Genomic DNA, 20,942 nt, shown 5'->3' with positions numbered 1-20,942 from the left:
GAGTAAGAAACAGATCACCATGGTTGACTGGCAGCCATTGAAACCCAAACACAGTAGGCACACACAATCTTCTGAGACATGTAAACATACACTGCAAATGATAGGCTCATAAGTGTCAAGTCTTTCCAGTCCCCTTTGTGTTTTGGGCTCAGATTATCTCTCACTCCCTTCCCAAGTCTCCCTATTAGCTGCTGCACCAATATCCCCTTGTCCTCTTTGCCTAGGTTGTCTTTGAACTGGTTGTTGTTTTGGCAACAAACTATGCAGCAGGGCATTCTTGAATTGCTGCTGCCCCTGAGAATCCCAACTGGAAAGGGAATAACACTGTGGTTGATTGATAAGGCAGCCATGGAAGAAGACCAAGAACAGAAGAAGAAAGATTTATATGAGAAGGGGTCTTTTTGCCTTTGATTACTTTTAAGAAAAAAGTGATGGATGATGACAATAAAGGGTTTCGTCTGATTGGTAGAAAGGATAAGGCAAATGGGGTATCTAGGAAAAGAAATAAAGTAGTCATTTTTGCAAGAGAAAAGGACAATTAACTGTTGTCATCTTCTTCTATTTGGTCCACAAAGGTTGCAAGAATTCAGAGGATTTAAAGTTTACACTTAGTCATGGTTTTCATGGTTTTAGTTTTCTCACTAAAAGAATTACTCATCATTGTCGAAGTCTGAGTCGTCGCTATCGGCTTCACCATCACTGCCAAAGTTATCGGCAGAGCCACTGTCGGAGTCATCACTGATAACATAGCTTGTTTGCCTCCTGTTAACTCTCGTCGGGCGAGCTTTAGGAGCAACAATCTCAGCTTCTGCTGAAGTTTCTTCATCTTTGTCGTCTTCAACAATGCTCGACGATGATGTCCTTCCGAGAATGGAACTGCTTTTCTTGTTGAATGGAGAATCCCTCATTTTCCTTACTTTCTTTTCAGGAGAATTTTCTGCAGGCTGAAGAACTTCAGTGATCAGCTTTTGGCCTAAAAGCTGAGACGACTGCTTCGCTGAGGGTCCTCTTTTCTTCGCCCCTGCCGGAGGTTTCGCTGCTGCCTTCCCATTCACCACCTTTTTCCTGCCCCCCTTCTTCGCCTCTGGTTCAGACTCATCGTCAATGATCTCGATATCATCATCATCATCAGTTATCTCTGAAACACTTGCCAATGGCTTCTTCTGTGCTGCAGTCCTTCTGCTCGGTTCTTTGGTCTTTGCTGGTGGCACCATGGACACTTCAGTTTCCATTTCTGCGAGAATGATAATAAACAATCCATCATATATATATATATATATTTAGAAGATTCCTCCACCATTTAGCAGCTTACCTTGAGTATGATCCGGGGAAGAGTCGAAATTGTAAGCAGCAATTCGATCTCGCAGCTCAGCCACAGCGTCATCATCCTCACTTTCATTTTCTGATGCAACCTTCTTTGCCGGCGCCTTCTTCTTAGCAGCAGCTGCTGCCTTCCCTCTTGGTTTCTTGACTTCACCATTGTTGTTATCTGCAAGGGACAGGTTTTATGTATTTTTTTATCCATGAAATTTGCATAGCTTGCTGACTATATATGTATATATATGTGTGTGTATAATATGCACACCTGCTTCGACATTGTTTGTTGCTTTTTTGGTGTTCTTTCGTGCATTCTTGATGACTGGTTTCACTATCTTCATTTTCCCAAGAGCTTCTTTTTCTTTCTTCTCCCTCTTTCTATCACTGTCGTCGATTTCCTGCATCGAGTTTTTAGAACATTGTTAATAAACTCAGCCATCAAACCATGACAGGAGTAATGTGAATTAACTTAATAGAATCCTCACATCAAGTTTTGATTCAAGAGCATCAAGATCTTTCGCCCACAAGGATTTCACCGTTGCTCTTTTCAATTCTTCGAGCTCTTTCATCGCCTTGTCCCTCTCGTTCTGCAGCTCCTTCATCTTCTCAACAGTTAAAGTACCGATTGCCAGTGACATCAAGTAGTCATAATCACCTGCAGATGTTTCTTGGGCAGTTGGACTTTCGGCATTCTCTTCAGTCTCTTCAGCATCATCGGTTGCACCGGCAACGGCTACTTCTGCTGCATTTTTCTTTTTCGGGAAGGGGGTGAAGCCCTTCTCCTTCAACTCAAGGAACAGATCAGCCCTTCTTCTGTTGCTAACAACAATGGTGCCTTCCACAACACCTTTAATGAATCTACACTTATTGTCACATTTCAACAGTTCATAATCAAGTTTGTCCATCAAAGCTTTCTGCAGGAACAAACAATTGATTAATCACAAATGCAGATATATACATGGTCCCTTATCTCTGAATTTTCACCATAAATTTAAAAACTTGCCTTTCTCTTCTCATAATATTCAAGCCTTATGTAGAAGAATTCCTCAAGAACTGCACCAAGAATTACACAATGAAGTTAGTTCTATTTTCATAAAAACAATCAAAATCATTTTGTTTGTTTTATCTGTTCTAGATTTTGCTGCAGCAGTTGCTTACTCTGTTCCGGGGTGTCGTATTTCTTGATGACACCTTTCGCATCGAATAGATGCATGTTGCTTGTGCTAATCGAAGATGTTAGCTTAAATTTCTTGAGCAACCCCTCTTGCTTGGCTGCCAAAAGTCCCTCGGGAGACATATAAACAACAAAATTCACTGAATTCGGTGTGCTGTAATCACTGCAAGCCTGCAAAAAGCACAACTCCGCATATAAAACTCCTTTCCTACCATCATTAACCTCATTGTTACATGATAAACATAACTAAGAACAATACCTCAATGAAAGGGTCCTTGCTCTTTTCATTCTCAGCAGAAGCTGACTCCAAAAACTCCTTATAATCTTGTGTCCACTTCCGAACTGGAAGCTCTGTTACCCTCAGCGTCGTCTCATCAACTTCCTCTATAATTCCAGTGACAGTGTAGCTATTACCACCTTCTTTTGTAGCAGTTTTCTCAATCAAACCTCTGAATCCTCTGTACCAGGGATGCATGGCTTCCATGGGTTCGCCGTCCAGCAAATGCCTCACATTAGCAATGATGTCTCTGGGGTTATAATTCGGAATGTATGTACTCCACCCAGTGCCTATCCCTTCACTTCCATTTACCAGAACCATTGGTATGGTTGGCATATACCTACATATTATTATATACAGTGTCACAACTCCTTCAACCAACACCAGTTTTAAGAACACCCTGTAAAACTCACCATGTAGGTTCAATTGATTGCCCGTCCTCATTTAAGTAGTTAAGGAGCATGTCATCGGCCTTGGGGAACAAAAACCGAGTGATTGGAGAAAGCTGTGTGAAGATATACCTAGCACTGGCATGATCTTTGCCTCCCTGAGAAAACAATATGTCATCGATTCGAATAAGACTACAAAGTTAAACAACTTGTGAGTGAGAGAGAGAGAGACATATCATATAGTTTGTTGTAGTACCTGGACTCGTGTCCCGAACTGACCATTTGGCATGAGGAGATTTATGTTGTTACTGCCTGTATAATCTTGTGCCATGCCAATAATTGTACTGGCAAGACTCTGCTCTCCATGATGATATGCCGAGTGTTCGGACACATAACCAGAGAACTGGGCGACTTTTGCTTCCTTGATAAAGTTCCTCTTGAAAGAACAGTAGAGTATCTTTCTCTGCCCAGGTTTTAGGCCATCCACCATGGATGGAATTGATCTCTGAAGATCTGCCATTGAGAACAGAATGAGCTCCTTATGCACAAAGTCCCGATACTTGATGTGTTGCTCTTCCTGATCAAGGTACGTGCCGGGCTGCAAAACAAGAAAATGATAGCTTCTAAGTATTGGACAACCATAGAGAAAAGCTTGAAGAATTATATATACATATATATGTGTGTATATCTACAAATTAGTATATACCTCAAATTGCCTGAGCCAATTCTTTCTTGCTTCAATCTTCTTTTTACTGAAAGCAAGTTCGATTGCATCGCCATCCTCCTCATTCTCCCAGACAAAATCCTTCTTGTGCTTTCCAAGAGCTTGAAAATACTCCTTCCCTTCTTGATCTGTGCTGGTTCCCAACCCCTGAAAGTGTACACAAACAGAATGAATACATTAGGAACTGCAGATGATAAAGGAACAGAAAGTAACACTGAATAATCAAAAACTGATCCATTCTTTCTATTGAGCATAAGCCAAAACACCTTATAGTACTTAATGGTCCAGTTTCTTGCTTGTGGCCCCAAACTTTGTTTCCAACTTTCATACTCGGGCATTGTATAGAAAGATAGCTTCCCCTCTGTTTTATGAGTGGCCTGAAGAAGAAAACACCATTAAAGAGTTATAGATCATCAAAGGATCACCAACTGAACTCAAGATTAAAGCTATTGTCTGCTTGTTGTTGCAAACCTTTACAATAGGAGTAATGAACTCCAACAGGAAGGTAGGAATTTTGAGCAGCGACGGCCAAAATGAATGGATAAAATTAATCAGGAGCCCTTTGATGTGAGAACCATCATGATCCTACACCAAGCCAAAGATTATACTTTAGTTTAAAAGGCTGTAAAATCGAAAAAGATGAAGAAAACCATTACTAACTGAACCACAAATATGGCAACCTGATCAGTCATTATCATCAAGTGACCATATCTCAGTGACTTAACATTGTCATATTGTTTTCCATGCTGCAGACCAAGAATCTGCTTGATGTGCTGAATTTCAGCATTTTGCATTAGCTGATTATGACTTGCTTCCCTTACATTGAGCAATTTTCCCCTCAGAGGGAACACGCCGTAGTGATCACGCCCGACAACAGAGAGTCCAGCAATCTGAACAATATTTGAGACATTAAACTTCTTGCTAAACATACAAAACCATTTCTCAGTCTTGTCTTAAGCTTATAACTTACTGCAAGTGCTTTGGCTGAATCTCCTTCTGTCAAAATCAGGGTGCATTTATCAGAATTCCTACTCCCCGCCTCATTTGCATCGGCTAACTTGGCTAATCCGTAGATCCTCCTGTCCTTAGATCCATCTGTTTTCTTGAGGTCTTTCTTCTGCTTAAACTCTGCCCACTCCTCAATGTTTTTCATGATGTCTGATTTGGCCACTGCAGAGGATAAACAATAGAGTTCAAGAAACCAGTCTTGGAATAAAGCTTGTAATGAACTTTTAGGCGAAAACACGATACAGTACCTTTGTCTAGAAACTTTGTTGAGAAATCCCATGAAGATCCAAAGCTTGCGGCACGAAGCGTCAGAGTCTCCTTGGTTTGAGAATCGAAGGCAGGGTTGTCAATAAGGGCATTGACAAACACCCATAAATGGTTCTTGACAGTGTGAGGCTTAAGGTCAAATTTCTTGTTCTTTTTGTTCTTGTTCTTGATCACTGTTATAAGATGGCTTGTTATCTTGTTAGTGACATAATCGACATGAGTCCCGCCCTTGATCGTCGCGATTCCATTAACAAAGCTGACCTGATTATTAAACCAAACCAACATCAATCCACATTAACTTGTTTACATTTCTTGAACAAAATCTGTCTTCTTCCTCTTCTCATAAATTAAATCACAAACATTAATCATTCATTACCTGCTGAAACTGCCCTTCACTCCTGCTGATGCAAATTTGCCATCTGTCATGAACTTCCTCTTCAAACCTGCAAGATATATACATATATTATTGTATTATTAGATTGATTATTAGCTACACTGCAATAAATGGAAGATGGAAACCATGGAAACAAGAAACAGACCTTGGAAGTGGATCTGAACCAGAATCTGATACAGATTTCAGGTAAAGATCACAGTAACTGGAGAATGACTTGAAATGAAATGTCTGCCCATTCAATTCCACCTTCACTGTCTTCCCAAGACATCCAGCAACATCGATTACACGCTTCTTCATCAAAGCAACCACATCCTCTTCCAAATATGTCATCCCAAATTTTCCCAGATCTGGCTTGAATGTGATCTTTGTCCAATTCTCACCAGATCTGCACTTCGTTATTACAGGTTCGGATTTCGTTGCCATATTCTTAGAGAATACCTAAAAGGAATCAACAATATTTCAACAAGAAGCATCCTCAAAACCAGAAATCGCATCAAGATTCAAAGGAACTGATTGAAATTTCAACAAGAAATTCATACCTGCTTGTATCGTTTCTGCCTCTTCCCATCCGCAGTCTCGATCACAAACTCAGTCGAGAAAATGTTTGTAAGTTTGGCCCCGTAACCGTTCCTCCCGCCGGTAGTCTTCTTCTCGTTGTCGTCGTAATTGCTGCTGGTCAACAAATGCCCAAAAATCAGTTCCGGAACGTAAACCCCTTCCTCCTGGTGGATCTCGACCGGAACTCCATCCCCGTTGTTGTAGATGCTGATGCAGTTCGATTCGACGTCAATAGTCACCTTCACTGAGTCCATCCTGGGGTCTCTCTGCTTGTTATCGGCGGCGTTGACGAGAATTTCGTCGAAGATCTTGTACAGTCCGGGGACGTAGGTGATGGATTTCTGGATCATCTGGTCGTTCTCGTACACCCATAGGTTTTGGGTGTGCTTTTCAATGGAGCCGATGTAGGTGTCGGGGCGGAGGAGGATGTGCTCGAGCTGCGTTTTCTTCTGGTATGTCTGTTCGATGGTTTTCTTGCCGCCGCCGCCTCCGGCGGCGATCTCAGGCTGTAGGATATTGGCGTTGTTGCTGGTGGTTAGGGGGGCTGCTGGTGCTGCTTTCTTAGCGCCGGCCATGGCTTCAGAAACTCAATAGAGAAAAGAGAATAAGAGAGACACGGAGAGAGTGTCTGTCTGAAATGAAAACGAGCAGCGCTGCCAAGAAGAAGGGTACCTTTATCAATGGCGGTCTAACGGCTATTGTTTCAAGTTTTGAATTTTGAATTTGAAAAAACGGGTTATTCAAACCGGGTTGTCTTTCAGTCCGTGTCCGACCCGTTTTATGTGGGCTTGTGCAAACTTTAATGAGCTGTGGTTTTATTCGATCGGCCCATTTTTTTAAGTGCCTAATACTAAAATTTGCAATTATTTCTAAAAAAAATCGATCAAAATAATAGATATAATTTTGTTACCATTATAAGGTTAAAATTGAAATTTCTATAGAATTAATAATATAATTGTTGGATTAAAATGGAAATAAATGCGTAGAATTGATATTCGTCGGCTTTAAACTATTCTTATTCCGATTCAATGAATTTCAATATCATATTGCAATTTATTTATAACACAGTTGTATAATTTTTACTTATAATATTTGGAAAACTTTGTTTATATTTACATTTTTTAAACATTATTTTTTAATATATTTTTTTCTTTAATAACTTGGGAACCCAAAACATACTTCTAATATCTACGCAATTAAATTAATATATATTTATTAAATATATTTTTATTTAAAATTAAAATATATTAATTGTTATAAAAATATAAAAAAAAAATAAAAAAAATGTATCAATTATTACTGAACATATAAAATTAAAATTAAAAAAAATATTAATTAAAATGGGAGGAGTATTTTTTTTCCACTGAATATCCTTCTAATACTAAACATTTACATTATGCATAAAAAATTTCAAAATTTCATCTGCTTATAGTTTAAACAAACATTTTCATTTGCCTTAAGTACCATTTAAAAAAAAAAAAAAAAAACATCTCGGGATTGTTAACTTTGTATTTGTTTATATTATTCTTATAAATAATCTTTATGATAAATTGTTTTCAGCTTAAAAAATACTAGTCTCTCTGTCGCAAACAAGGTGCAATATTTGTTTTGAAGACGGATTGTTAGGTAGGTAGTATTAAATAAGATAATTTAGAAATTAGGTAATGTGACGGAGAGATAAATGTATATTTTATTTTTTTTATTTGAGTGATAAAATGTGATAAAGTGTGGAATAGAAATTAAGTATAATTAATTATTTTTTATTTTGAAAATATTGCATGAATGTTTAGAATATACCAAAAGGAAATGTTGTATGATTTTTGAGACGGAGGGAGTACTAAGCATCTCATACATATTTATGCACATCATACCAAATGGTGAATATCTCAAAGGTGTGCTTGTTTTGTGAAAAACATTTTGAATAAATATTTTTATGCCAGCTATAGAAAATTGAGCAGAAATATAAAAATAATAAAGATGTGTTAATATAAATAATTATAAATTAAGATTAAAATAATTAATTAGTTTAAATTAAATTTTAAAAAAATAAAATTAAAAAGTTTAAAATAAGATTAAAGTGTGTAATTATTAAGAAAAAAAAGTAGTGACATAGTACGTGGTACAAGATAGAAATGGCAAACGTGGACATAGTAGGTTAGTAGGTGAGACGAAGGGAGTAATATTTTTGAAAAAAATATGTAGAGAAAAAATGAAAAAGAAAATTTCCAAAACTTTGAAAAACTCACCATACCAAACTTCTCATGACACATGTGATCGATCATAAGCACATAAACAAGTATAAATGAACAAGAAAATGTCCATACCTCTCCTTACTTCTCCAACTGTCCGAAGTATCTCCCGGAGATTGTCGCAAGAATATTCAGAACAATACCTTCGTCATCAACCTCAGTTTTCGCAGCCCGTAAAACAGCACACTTCCGGAGCAACGACCTTAGCGCCGCGCCGGTATCGGCGTCAACGGGACAATCAACAGCTGCACAAAGAGCAAACAACCACAGCCCATCATCAATCGCCACCCCGCCCATTTTCTCCACCGAGCTTATTCGCCTCCTCAGCATTGCTGCTCGCGCCGCCGGTTCCATTCCCAAAATCTTCGAAACCATTGGAACATCGACGCGACCATTGGGATTAATTTCTTCTATAGGCTCTTGTATCCCCAACTCATCCGTATAAGCTGTGCTGTCAGTTGTCTCAGAGTTTGCACTTTCAACAATCTTAACCAAAAATTCGTGCGCCTGCAATGAACTGGATTGGATCAAACTGTTTGCGCTGAATTTCTCTCTTAGCTCAGAGAAATCTGCAAGGAAAGTATCCTCCCATTCTTTGAGTGGCTGTAGATTTTTGGGGCATTTCGCGATGTCGGGGATTTGAGGCATGTAAACACTCTGCTCCTTGATCTTGTCGATTTTGGCGACTTTTACGTTTGGGATCCTTGCTGCCTCCCACCTCACTCGCCGGAGATATTCTAGGCCGTCTAATGGAGGCCCTGAATCGAAGTCGGGCTCGCCTTTAACCACAAATGCTGGCTTCTGAATGCTACTGTAATCTTCTTCTTCTTCTTCATCTTCTTCATCACTGTATTCGTCTTCGATTTCCGAATTTTCAGGCTGATTTGCGGATTTCAGGAATTGGGGACGAGGATCAAACTCGATGCTCGGAGGATCATGCTTCTGATGTTTTTTTCCAATCAATTCCTCGTATTGCTGCATCACTGATGGAGAGAAACCTGAAAAAATCTCGATCCATTTCTTCTTTTGGTAGTCCAATTGTTCATACCTCAGAGCGTTCATCTCCTTCCTCGTGTACTGCAATTCCTTCTCTTTCTTTTCAATCGGAAAACATTTCGAAGGCTCCTTGTTATCTCTACCCTTGCCTCCCCTTCGTCTTGGCCGCTTCTCCTTCTTACCCTCCTTTTCATGGCGCTTCCCATCCATCTCAGAACTATCATCGGAAGCGGCTATCGTTGCAGTACCATTAGTCGCTTCAACCCTAACCGCGCATTTCTCCGAACACTTTGCAGGCGTTTCCTCTTCCACCTTACCAGAAGCTTCTTCGACTAATTCAGAGACGCACAGCGCCGATTTTCCGGCCAAGTCAGTTCCGCAAGTAGCAGATTCTCCGACGACACCGAGTTCCGCGCCTGCTCTTACAGAAACGACGGCGTCGTGCTCGCCGTTGGTAGCAGAAGCATCCGTCTTTTCTCCCGGTGCGAAGCCGCCCCTTCCTTCGGAAGATTGAAATTCCATTTCGGAAGACAGCTTCGCACTATCCCCAAGGCCTCCGCGCTCGATTTCCGGCGGCGCTGCCATCATCGGCGGAACCAAGCAATCGAAAACGTTGATTGGGAATATATATACATTACACTTGTTGGGCCCATATCGGCCCAAACAACAAAGTGTCCACATTCTAATTCAAAGTACAAGGCTATTTGTAATATTAATACATTTACTAAAACAAAATTAATATTTACGGAGACGTAACAAAATAAAAATATATATTTTGTTAAAAAAAAGTGAACTTATAACCGTTACAATATTTTATTAATATTATGACATTCATATTTACTAAACTAAGAAGGCCTTTCGAAACATTTTCAATTAACTTATCATTGTAAGCCAATTCAATACAAAGGAATGTGAAGTACATTCTTATTCATTTCTGTGCTCTACAGGGCATACACACTTTAACAATTTTGCTCTCACTTATTTCAACAATAACAATAACACTAGATCAATGTCTTGCATCCAGCTCGGCTTTCGCGACATCTCTACTGAAACCGAGTCCCCTTGCTTCATGAAATTGAATACCTTCATTGGTGTTCCTCTAAAATGCCGACGAGGCATTTTTCCAGCAAGAATTCTGCATTAACCCAAGCGTGGTACTTATCTGAACCATGTATCAGGATCACAAATCTCAGCAGGTTCAGATGTCGAATGAAAAATTAAGTAGCCAGATATAAATGGCGCGATATTAGAATTATAATGAGGATACTGAATAAAGATGTACAATCTTTTCCGACTGCCTTCATCAGCATATCCACACCTAGCAGAAAATTTCAGTGTATGAGTGAACATACAATCACTAAAGAAAATATGCATTGTAAACTATGTGGAGGATCGCGAGAGTTACGAATATTTAGGATATAATGCCCCGAGTGAAGACAAATATTCCATCAAATTAATGGCAGAAGAATCAACCACAAAAAGGGAGAAACATGTCTGTGTATGTATTTTTATGTTTAAATAGTGGTTTGATGTGATGTTTCGCGAGAAAAAACAGGGAGCTGCAGACGACAATATGCACAAGCAAAATACATGTATGTTAGAAAGAAACATGGATAAGAATAACATTAGGGGAGTTGACATGAGAAGCAAAACCAATCAATTAAATGACATTCTTTTTCGTTTCAAAATTTAATCTAAGGTGAACTTGAAATAAAAGCCACACAAGTAATGAGCGTTATTCCTTTGATGAAATTAGCACAGGGACTGAATGCAAATTGATGATGGGTCGAACTCAACCGCCAACATAGTTATGGTGAAATAGTGCATTTTCTAGAAGATAAGAAAACAACATATTAAGCATATATCATCATCTATGATTGATGAAGCTTTTGCATTAAAAGTCCAAATGAAACAAAGGCATCTTTTCACCTAAGAGTGAGGAAAATCTTTCAGGGATAAGCCGTGAGCGAAAGAAAAAAAAAAACAGTGAAAAGTAAATTCAATTGGATATCTACCTCCAGGATGGAACTTCATATAAGGTGCAATATTGTAGACGCGCCCTTTGAGAACCGTCCACATGGAGCCCTCAGACTGGTGTTGTTTAACTTCATCCAAAGATATTAACCGTCTATTCGACTGCCCCTTCAATCCTGAAACAATCAAACTATGGTCATTGTTCAACCGATTATCTCATCTAATTTTGCAACCCATCATATAAAGTTAGCAAGTGAAGTACTACTATTCTACAAATAAGTGGGCATTGAAACAACAACCTCTTATGTTGCTATAGAACTTTCTCCTTATCTAAATGATGAAACTCATGGCCATACGTTCATTAAGCATGGAAGTGGACTAGCGCACAACACCGCATCTGGTTTTAATGAGCTATACATTTCTATAAAAACACCTTTGAAACACCCCTTTAAAACCCCTTGTGTGGCTAAAATAATATAACATAAATTGCAAGAAGAAATTAAGGGGATTCAGAAACATATAATATGCTCAGTTGTAAACGAATATCAAACATTGCAGAAAACAACACAAGAGTAATAGTTGGAAGGCTCGGAATGAAACAAATCGTGCAAATAACATTACGTAATATCATGCAGTAAAATAATTTTTTCACGAGCACTGGCTCTACCACATGTTATCAGTCAATTGGGGGAAAATTCGTCTATTTACCAAGGGATACAAAGTTAAATCATACACAAGACAATAGCATCCAAGACAGGCAAAAATAGGAAAGCAGAATAACATATGGGAAAACATTGGCAAGCCAATTCAGATGATAAAGCATTTCATCTAAAAAGATTCACGCGTAATGAATAAGTAGTTTGGCGGATGAAACACACGCCCAGAAACCACACAAAAGTATTCTCACAACATCGAGTACCTGCCAGGTCAGTGTGAGTTCTTGTAAGCTTAAGCCAGTCCATCTGACTGTAACCCTTCTCAAAAGGAACCTTAGCTCTTGGCACTGGTTTCTTCGTAGAAACTTTGGGTTCTGGAGAAGCCTTATTTGCACTTCCTGTACCCTCAGGGCTGCCTTGTTTGGCTCGTTGATCTACCCCTTTACGCGATGATGCATCAATCACATTAAATGTCAATGAACCAACAGTTTCCTGCTTATACGATGAAGTGCTGGCGTTCAATACATTTGTAGAATTCCGGTTACTAGCACCATCTGCAGTATCCGCATTTCCATCTTCTATACGAATCTCCCAGATGTCATCAGCAATCTTCTGAGCTCCAACGCCATCTCCAGGTGTCCCAACCTTACAATCAGATTGTAATTTAAAAATTAGGTAATTAGAATTTAATCTAATCTGAATACAGGAAATAATCCAATAAGCAATTCACAGTTTGGAATCTAAAAATAATTGAAAAAGAAAAACAGCTAATATACATACATACATGCATAACAATGACTTACTTGACAAAAAGTAAAATCATCATCCCCCTCCATTGTAGGCCAAAACGCAGACTCCAAGTAAAACACCTAAATGCTGCGTCAGACGAAAATTCCATCATTGATGAATTCGATGCACTAGCAGCACATTTTCTAAACCCCCTTTCCAGGATCACCAAAAATCACTACGTGCATCAATCAACATAAATTTTGAAGAAACCAAACTATAACTTTTCCAATACAAGCAAAAAAGCGCAATTCCATTAACAGCTATGTATGTAGCCACTCCAATTATCGTATTCTTCCAATTCACTGAAATCTGAATTCCCCCATCGTTCCAAATCATAATTAAAATAAAAATAAAAATACACAAAGGTTAACACCCAATCAAGAACCCACAATAATACGTACACACAGGTAGAAATTCAAGCGTACATAATCGCAGAAGATCGTCCAGGACACAGACTGGTCTCCGATTGCGCGTCGAACAGAGCCCTAATTTTTAGATACTTTGTAACTTGAACGCAGTAAGAAGGTATGGGCCTTTGATTGCCAGCTCACAGAAATGGGCTAGGTTTCTTGAGAGGCCCATATTTAAACATTGGGCCTCTCCCGAATTATTAGAAATTCGACACAATTCGAAACTAGTACGGCCCAATACCCAAACTTTTTTAACTTTGTTTTTTAAAGATATATTTAATATAGTATGATTTTTTTAGTATGTATTGAATATGAATTTTTTCTTTAAAAGAAATATTATTGGTGAATATTAAAAATTTCCAAAAATATGTATTCCCTGGCTCCATCCCATAACAGTTGTTAAAGGAGTATTTTCTTATTTTAAGTAAATTTGTCCATCATAAACCTATTTAAAAAGTATAAATTAATTTAATTAAATTTTTATTTTATAAAAATACTATTTATATCAAATTTTTAATAAAAAAACCTAATTTATAGTCAACACCAAATCAAATTGTCGGGCTTAAATTGCATACTAATTGATTAGATTTATTCAGAGCGCACCCAAATAATATATTGTATGAAAAAAATATAGAAATAAAACACCCACAAATTTCGAGGCATTCTAAAAAACAATGCATGAAATAAAATATTTACATAGTGTCTTTCTTTTCTCAAAACAAACACATATATTTTCTAAAGAAAATACAATTTATTGTACATATTCATTATTTTATATTATTTATACAATCTTTTATATTTTATATAAAAAAATATACTACTCCCTCCGTCTTATAATAAAGTATTCATTTTTTCATTTTAGTCCGTCAAAGTATCAATTTCTTTTTTTCAGTAACTGTACTTTCTGCCTAACATTACAAATACCGTTACAACTTATAATATATTACACAAATGCCATTATATTTATATCACACGTACTAATAAGGTTATTTTAGTAATTTCTACTTTATTCCTACTATATCCTAATATAATACTAATATTTCAAAAATTACGTGTAAAAAACAAATGAATACTTAATTTCGGGACGAAGGGAGTATATTTTAAAATATGTCACAAAACAAAAACACTTATAAGTTTTGTTGTAATTTAAAATTGATTTAAAATAAAAATAAAAATTTTTATTTTTATTTAAATAATATTTTAATCATAATATTTTATAAAAAATAATATATTTTATTAGAAAGTGTATGAAACTAATAATATTAATTTAAATTTAAAAATACATATACTGGAATATTTTCATCATGACTATAATATATATATAATTAATTTTATTTTTTACGTCCAATTTTAATCATTCATATAGTTTTGTGATATACGAAGCATGATTCTGAATCGGCACCGCTTACCACTTAACAATGAAGCATTAAATAAATCCTATATTTAAAAAATAAAAAATAAATAAATAAATCCTATAATTAAAAAATAAATAATAAATAAATAAATCCTATATTTATGTACGTAATAAATCTTATATATACGAAATGCAATATTATAAATTATCGGAATAAATAATGTCACATCTGAATTAAAACCATTTCCAACTTTGTTTAGGAGCGTCACGTGCCTAATGCAATCCAGCAAAACAGAAATCATTATCAGCGAGTCCATGGTCCGGAATGCTCAATAAATCCACACCACACGGTTCAGGGCATGGAGTAAAGCTCCAGGACCTTCCCAAACCACTCGGCACTCACGTGATAATCCATCCCGAAGATCTGATTTTTTTTCCTCCGATTCTTTCAAATCTCGCAACGCAATCTTCCGCCGCCCGATTCGGAAGCGCCTCCGCCCCGCCTGCCGGCCGGCGATTCGAAATCACGTGCGTTGCACGTGCGCTGAGGTGGCAGCCACTTCCGACGACACGTTTGGGAGTCCACTAAACTACAAAAGACAGCCCTTTCAAGCTTTTTGTTGTCGCCTTTTATCGTCTCTTCTCTCTCATTCCTCTCTCACTCCTCCTTTGCCATAGAAAATTGATTAATCGACCTTACAATAACCTATTGTTCCTTTCCTTCTCCCAGATCGGAGTTGTTTTGTAATTTTTTTGCCGATTTTGTGGTCTCTCGGAAGGGGCATTGGAAATCGAACGATCGTCTTCTCCGGTGAGTATAATCTCCTGCATTGTTATGCTTTCTATGCATGAAGTCGATTTTTCGTTTAATTTTTCTGCAATTAGATCTCCAAGATCGTGGTTTTGATTTTGCCAAGGGTTAATTGATAGAACAGAGATGGCTAAGGCAGGAACATTGGATCTGGCGTCTGGCGTCGGGGGTAAGATCGAGAAGCAACAAGTTCTCTCCGCCGTCGACAAGTAAATCCCTAAAAAAATATATATACACACAAACACACACAGTGAGATTAATCATTTCGAGTTTGAAAAGTACACTACAGAATCTCCACACCTTCCATATTCAGCTTTGATCTACAGTGACCTCTTTGTAGCATACTTTTGGATGTGATTTGAAAGCAAGCTTAAATCTTGTTACTCTTATATATATATATATCTGTATATATTTTGATGTTTTGAGTGCCTTCAATGGATTTTATTGTTGTTTGGTGGAATAGTATCTGGCAATAAATCAGTGCTTAATAAACAGCTGTAAATGTTCACTATGTTCTTTATGTTCTTTTTTTTTTTTTGGATTTCTACAAAATACTATTCTTCTTTCTCTTCCTGTTATTTATTTCATATCTGAGTTTAGAAGGTTTTAATGTTGTTAGTCTTTGATTCTACATTGTTAAGGTGCATCAATCATCAGTTTATTTGCAAAGTTTTGAACTAATTTCCATTTGTTTTGCACACAATTGGATTTGTGTGATGATCTTTTGATTATTGTCATTGTGTTGGTATGAAACAGGTATGAGAAGTATCATGGTTTCTATGGAGGTCATGAGGAAGACAGAAAAGTTAACTACACTGATATGGTGAGCTTTCTTATTAGTAATTCCAATCTTCGTCGATATTAACAGCAATGGTGGTTGCTATTTTTGTCGTCGAAGTTTTAGCCGTGCGCTTTTTTGATCGACAAACTTAACAATTATGTGCTAAAGCTTATTGCTTTGTGTTCCTTATTAGGTAAACAAGTACTATGATCTTGTCACAAGCTTCTACGAATATGGATGGGGAGAATCGTTCCATTTTGCGCCGAGGTGAATCGCTTTTTCCATTTTGCTTTATCACTTTCAATTGAACATCGATTCTGTGGACCATCTTATGTGTTGTTAGTTCATATATTGTATTTGTATTATGTTAAATTAATATCGTGTATTATCTGTCATTACATTATGTGCTCTATGTCTACGGTGTTGTCAGCATGGTACTGAAAGTTGTGATTCAGCATTAGAATCGTAATTGACTTCTAAATACGATTGTTGACGCGATTTGATAGGTGGAAAGGGGAGTCTCTCCAAGAGAGTATTAAGCGGCACGAACACTTCCTCGCCTTGCAGCTCGGGCTGAAACCGGGACAGAAGGTGTTTTGATGGCCGTTTGTTTTAGCTACCTCAAGACTTCTATTTATATGCTTCAAATCGGACTGACGTTTTTGTGTTGTTTTTTTTCTATAGGTCTTGGACGTCGGATGTGGTATTGGCGGGCCGTTAAGAGAAATTGCTCGGTTTAGGTAATGCAGGAAGTTTGCTCATTCATTTGTTCGATTGTCTTGTCCTTATTTGTCTTCCTTCTTTGACCTGTTTTCGCATATTTCTATTTTGAATCGCATACTGCGATTTCTGTTGAAAATCATGCTCAATATTAGTAATATCATATCAGCGCCTCGCGGTAGATATTAAGATTAATTTGGCAATTGCGATTCTTCTTCGGACTTTTAGTGTTTGTTGTCGTCTTGCAGCCGCACATCGGTGACGGGCCTCAACAACAATGAATACCAGATATCGAGGGGGAAGGTTTGTGCTTGTTTCGATTAGTTTTTTTAATTAAATCATATGAAACAAACTTTTCTTCGACCCTGTGTATATTTTCTAAGTATAATGCAGTCTTTTTTTCGACTCTGCAGGTGCTAAATCGTCACGCTGGAGTGGACCGAACTTGCGATTTCGTTAAAGTAAGTCAAATTGAATATCGAATCGTTGTTCCCGGCAGAATTTTCATACTATTTCCATCCTAATATTTTCTTTGCAACAATGGAGGCCGATTTCATGAAGATGCCGTTCCCGGACAATACATTCGATGCTGTATATGCAATCGAAGCCACCTGCCACGCTCCCGATGCGGTATGCTAATTCAAACTTCTTTCGCAACATCGACTCTATAAGCTTTTCTTTGTACTAACCTTTCGTGCTTTCCGCGATCCATGTTTTCGTCAAGGTCGGCTGCTATAAGGAGATTTACCGAGTGCTGAAACCCGGCCAATGCTTCGCTGTATACGAGTGGTGCATGACGGACGCCTACGACCCTAACAACGAAGAACACAAACGGATCAAAGTAACCAAATGTTCTAAAAAAATTTTCATTTGCATTTGCATTTGCATCTGCGTCTCATTACGATATCTACACCCGTGCAGGCTGAAATCGAGCTCGGCAATGGCCTCCCCGACATTCGACTGACTCGCCAGTGCCTAGACGCCGTTAAGAAAGCTGGCTTCGAAGTGAGTTTCCGAATGCTTTACCACTGTATTCTTATTCAGCTGATCATCGCAATGTAATAAACGAATTAAATGAGAATTTCATCTTCGCTAAGGTTGTTTGGGAGAAGGATCTTGCCGTGGACTCTACCGTCCCGTGGTACGCGCCGATGGATACGAGCCAATTCTCTCTCAGCAGCTTCCGCCTTACAGCAGTCGGTCGATTCTTCACCCGAAACATGGTAAGAATTTTACATCCGAATTCTCGTAACCATTTTACCACTCGCAGTCTTATTACAAGAATCGATCGATCAATCATTGCAGGTTATTGCATTAGAGAAACTCGGTATTGCTCCGAAGGGAAGCCAAAGGGTTCAATCGTTCTTGGAGAAAGCTGCCGAAGGACTCGTCGCTGGTGGAAAGTAAGAATCTTTTTTTCCCGTAATTTTTGTCGTCTCGTAGAAGCATCGATGTTTTGACATAATTATCGATCGATCTGGAACTTTCAGGAAAGAGATTTTCACGTCGATGTACTTCTTCCTTGCGCGGAAGCCTCGAACGGAGGAGAACTCGTAGTCGGCGTGCATCTATCGAATGTGTTATTACCCAAATTCCTCGGCTATTATGCGTGATTATTATGATCGTGTGCCGGGCCGTCGTTCTTTCGGTTTTTGTTTGAGTTTGAATCGAATGTTTTATGGTGTATTGGTAATGAAACTGGACATCATTATCATCCTATCATCGAAACATTTCTTTTCTGGTGTTTTTAAGGTTCCATTGACGAGAGCTGTGATTTCGTATCAGTTAATGATTCTCTCTGCCTCTGCTTGTCTACAATGCGACACTGTGTAGAATGTAAATGAAATCGGTGGTAGTGGTGGTGGTGGAGGATGGGGCGGCGCCGTCGTCTTTGCCGGTGGGGGGTGGGTGGTAGTAGGTCCGGCCGGTCTGGGGGCACCGGGAATGGAACCTGTAGGCAATTCTGACAGCGGAATCTAGAAGCTTCCCCGGCATCTTTCACCCGGCAGTCGAAACTTGTCGGGAAAAAGATGCGGCGGCGGGGAACGGAGGAATTCTCTGTCGGAAAAGCAGCATCGGCGGCGGTGATTTGTCCGCCGTTAAATAGGAAGGTAAGGGCTGAGTTTTTTTCGGCGGGAATTGCGGTTTGTCCGCTTGATTCTTTTCGGTCATTTTTTTTTTTTAGAATAATAATAATAATAATAAATTATTTATATATTATATTAAACGAAAAACGATTTTTGCTGATTTTAAAAGAAAAAGTTAATGAAACCATACCTTAAATAAACAATTTTTTTTTTTTTTTTTTTATATGACCTGGGAATTAGCAACTGCTATCCAAATATGCGCACTGAGGTGTTTGTTTGGGGATTGAATTTACATTGTTCATCCAATTTTTTTTTCCAAAAATATTAAATCAAACACTTATTTTTTTTTTTATATTATACTAAAAATTAATTTTATATTCAAAATATCACATCAACACCTATCATACAACTATTCAAATTCAAAATTTTTACTATTTAAATCCCAACTTAAAATCCAAAACCCCAAAAAAACACACCTTGGGTAAATTCTCAATTGAAATTAGTATTATGCAGCCCTGACAGAACAAATTTGTTTTTTTAGTTATTAAAGTTTGCTCTTTAGTATTTAAAGTTTTTTTTTTTCTAAGTTTTATGATTTACTAGAAACTCGAAAGTCTCTATTAGCACCATAATCAATCCATTTAAGTAAATTTAAAAGTTTGTTATTCTTTTTTTCTAGTATTGTGTATATAATATATATTTTTAATATTACTCTAAATATCTATTTTTTAATATGAAATAATTTATTTAAAAACATAAAAATCCAATATATTTCATATTAGACACACTGTTACAACTACTTTCTTTATTACCTTTATAATTGTCTTTTCCAATTTTATTATAATAAAATTCATTACTTTAATCAAGTACCGATTATTTTCAACAAAAATAAATAAATTAAATATATCTAAATTTTTTTAAAATTTTAAAATATTAAATTATAAATTTAACATAAATTATATATATTTAAAATTCATTAATCAATTCTCATACTTTATCTATTATATTTTGAAATTATTTGTTATTTGCCACTTTTCATTGATCTCATATATTTATTTGGACACGATTTGATAATAAAAATAATAATTTTTAAGTTATATGGTTAATATATTTATTTTATACGTTTATAGTATACTAAAAATTTTTATATTATTTTTAATTAATATATATGTTGATTTATTCTAAATATATTTAATTATTAAAATTTATATATATTATTATTTAAAAGTTAAATATAAATATTATTGGACAATAAGAATAGGTATTAATAAAAAAATTATTTATATTGTTTATATATATTATTACATAATAACAATGTATAAAAAGAATAAATTATTATGAATTTATAAAATAGTACTGTAAAAATAATAGATTGTAAGTCATTTACCATAATGAATTATAAATAAAATGATTTAAATATTGAAACGAATATGATATGAATTAGCAAATAAATATGACGCATATAAAATAGATAATAATTATAAAGATGCTCTTAGTTATTAAAAAATGTATAAATATTATAAAAATATTTGTTTTTTTAATTTTCAAATACTCTATAATAAAAGTAACAGTATATTTTAATTAAAAATATGAATAATAAAAATTAAAAGCTGAGATCGTGGTTTTGTTTTTAAAATTATAATTCATTATATAAACTATAATAACATATTTTAATTATAATTAAAATACATTTTTATCTATACAAAATAGTTAGTTGGCACAGCATTCGTACCCGAAAAATAATACTCCCCCGTCTCTTAACAATCTATCCATTTTTTCATTTTTGTCCGTTCCAACACTACAAGAAATTATCAATTTTTGTAACAAGGTTTTTTCGTTCCTAAATTCACTTTTTCCGTTACTAATGATATTAGAGACAGAATTAGAGATAGAATTACGTTAGCTACGTGAACTTTAGGAATGGAATTCCGTTACAAATATACTATTTTCTTGTAGTGCAAAGTATCCGTTTCTTTTTTTAGTAATTGTACTATGTACCTCACATTA

The 20,942-nt window shown here is 36.5% G+C and overlaps 4 protein-coding genes across 8 annotated transcripts; 1 reads left to right on the top strand and 3 right to left on the bottom strand.

Moving 5' to 3' along the window:
* Positions 1-493: 493 nt before the first annotated feature.
* LOC127247615 (DNA topoisomerase 2) lies at positions 494-8,551 on the bottom strand. The gene is given in 18 exon segments (XM_051269589.1): positions 494-1,234; positions 1,313-1,715; positions 1,803-2,231; positions 2,321-2,370; positions 2,476-2,662; positions 2,751-3,108; positions 3,182-3,315; positions 3,414-3,755; positions 3,864-4,028; positions 4,148-4,258; positions 4,353-4,466; positions 4,562-4,771; positions 4,852-5,051; positions 5,138-5,417; positions 5,533-5,599; positions 5,696-5,988; positions 6,090-6,761; positions 8,433-8,551. Coding segments are annotated over 17 exon segments (4,521 nt in total). The 5' UTR covers positions 6,684-6,761; positions 8,433-8,551; the 3' UTR covers positions 494-650.
* LOC127247541 (uncharacterized) lies at positions 8,439-9,977 on the bottom strand. The gene has a single exon (XM_051269465.1). The coding sequence runs from the start codon at positions 9,939-9,941 to the stop codon at positions 8,439-8,441; it is 1,503 nt and encodes a 500-aa protein (XP_051125422.1). The 5' UTR covers positions 9,942-9,977.
* Positions 9,978-10,219: 242 nt separating this feature from the next.
* Positions 10,220-13,299, bottom strand: LOC127246482 (cytochrome b5 domain-containing protein RLF). Of its 2 annotated transcripts, none has more exons than XM_051267902.1 (6): positions 13,198-13,299; positions 12,787-12,859; positions 12,247-12,628; positions 11,369-11,503; positions 10,621-10,671; positions 10,220-10,515 (listed from the first exon to the last, which is right to left on the bottom strand). In XM_051267902.1, the coding sequence occupies exons 2-6, from the start codon at positions 12,817-12,819 to the stop codon at positions 10,439-10,441; spliced, it is 678 nt and encodes a 225-aa protein (XP_051123859.1). In that variant the 5' UTR covers positions 12,820-12,859; positions 13,198-13,299; the 3' UTR covers positions 10,220-10,438. The 2 variants fall into 2 exon arrangements, with proteins under 2 accessions (XP_051123859.1, XP_051123867.1); XM_051267910.1 differs by having other exon boundaries at positions 13,174-13,266.
* Positions 13,300-14,981: 1,682 nt separating this feature from the next.
* On the top strand, positions 14,982-18,615 carry LOC127246285 (cycloartenol-C-24-methyltransferase). Of its 4 annotated transcripts, none has more exons than XM_051267581.1 (15): positions 14,982-15,171; positions 15,267-15,347; positions 15,472-15,556; positions 16,104-16,170; positions 16,322-16,395; positions 16,635-16,719; positions 16,813-16,868; positions 17,097-17,151; positions 17,262-17,309; positions 17,395-17,478; positions 17,573-17,689; positions 17,770-17,853; positions 17,946-18,071; positions 18,154-18,251; positions 18,339-18,615. In XM_051267581.1, exons 3-15 carry the CDS (start codon positions 15,474-15,476, stop codon positions 18,403-18,405), a joined length of 1,044 nt encoding a protein of 347 aa, XP_051123538.1. In that variant the 5' UTR covers positions 14,982-15,171; positions 15,267-15,347; positions 15,472-15,473; the 3' UTR covers positions 18,406-18,615. The 4 variants fall into 4 exon arrangements, with proteins under 4 accessions (XP_051123538.1, XP_051123512.1, XP_051123520.1 ...); XM_051267555.1 differs by having other exon boundaries at positions 15,467-15,556; XM_051267563.1 differs by having other exon boundaries at positions 14,982-15,347.
* Positions 18,616-20,942: the final 2,327 nt, after the last annotated feature.

Source organism: Andrographis paniculata, unplaced genomic scaffold (assembly GCF_009805555.1).
Source record: "Andrographis paniculata isolate CXL003 unplaced genomic scaffold, ASM980555v1 Contig10END, whole genome shotgun sequence".
Lineage (NCBI taxonomy): Eukaryota > Viridiplantae > Streptophyta > Magnoliopsida > Lamiales > Acanthaceae > Andrographis > Andrographis paniculata.
The sequence above is the reverse complement of the archived record's forward strand: the minus strand, read 5'-3'. Positions and strand labels throughout refer to the sequence as shown.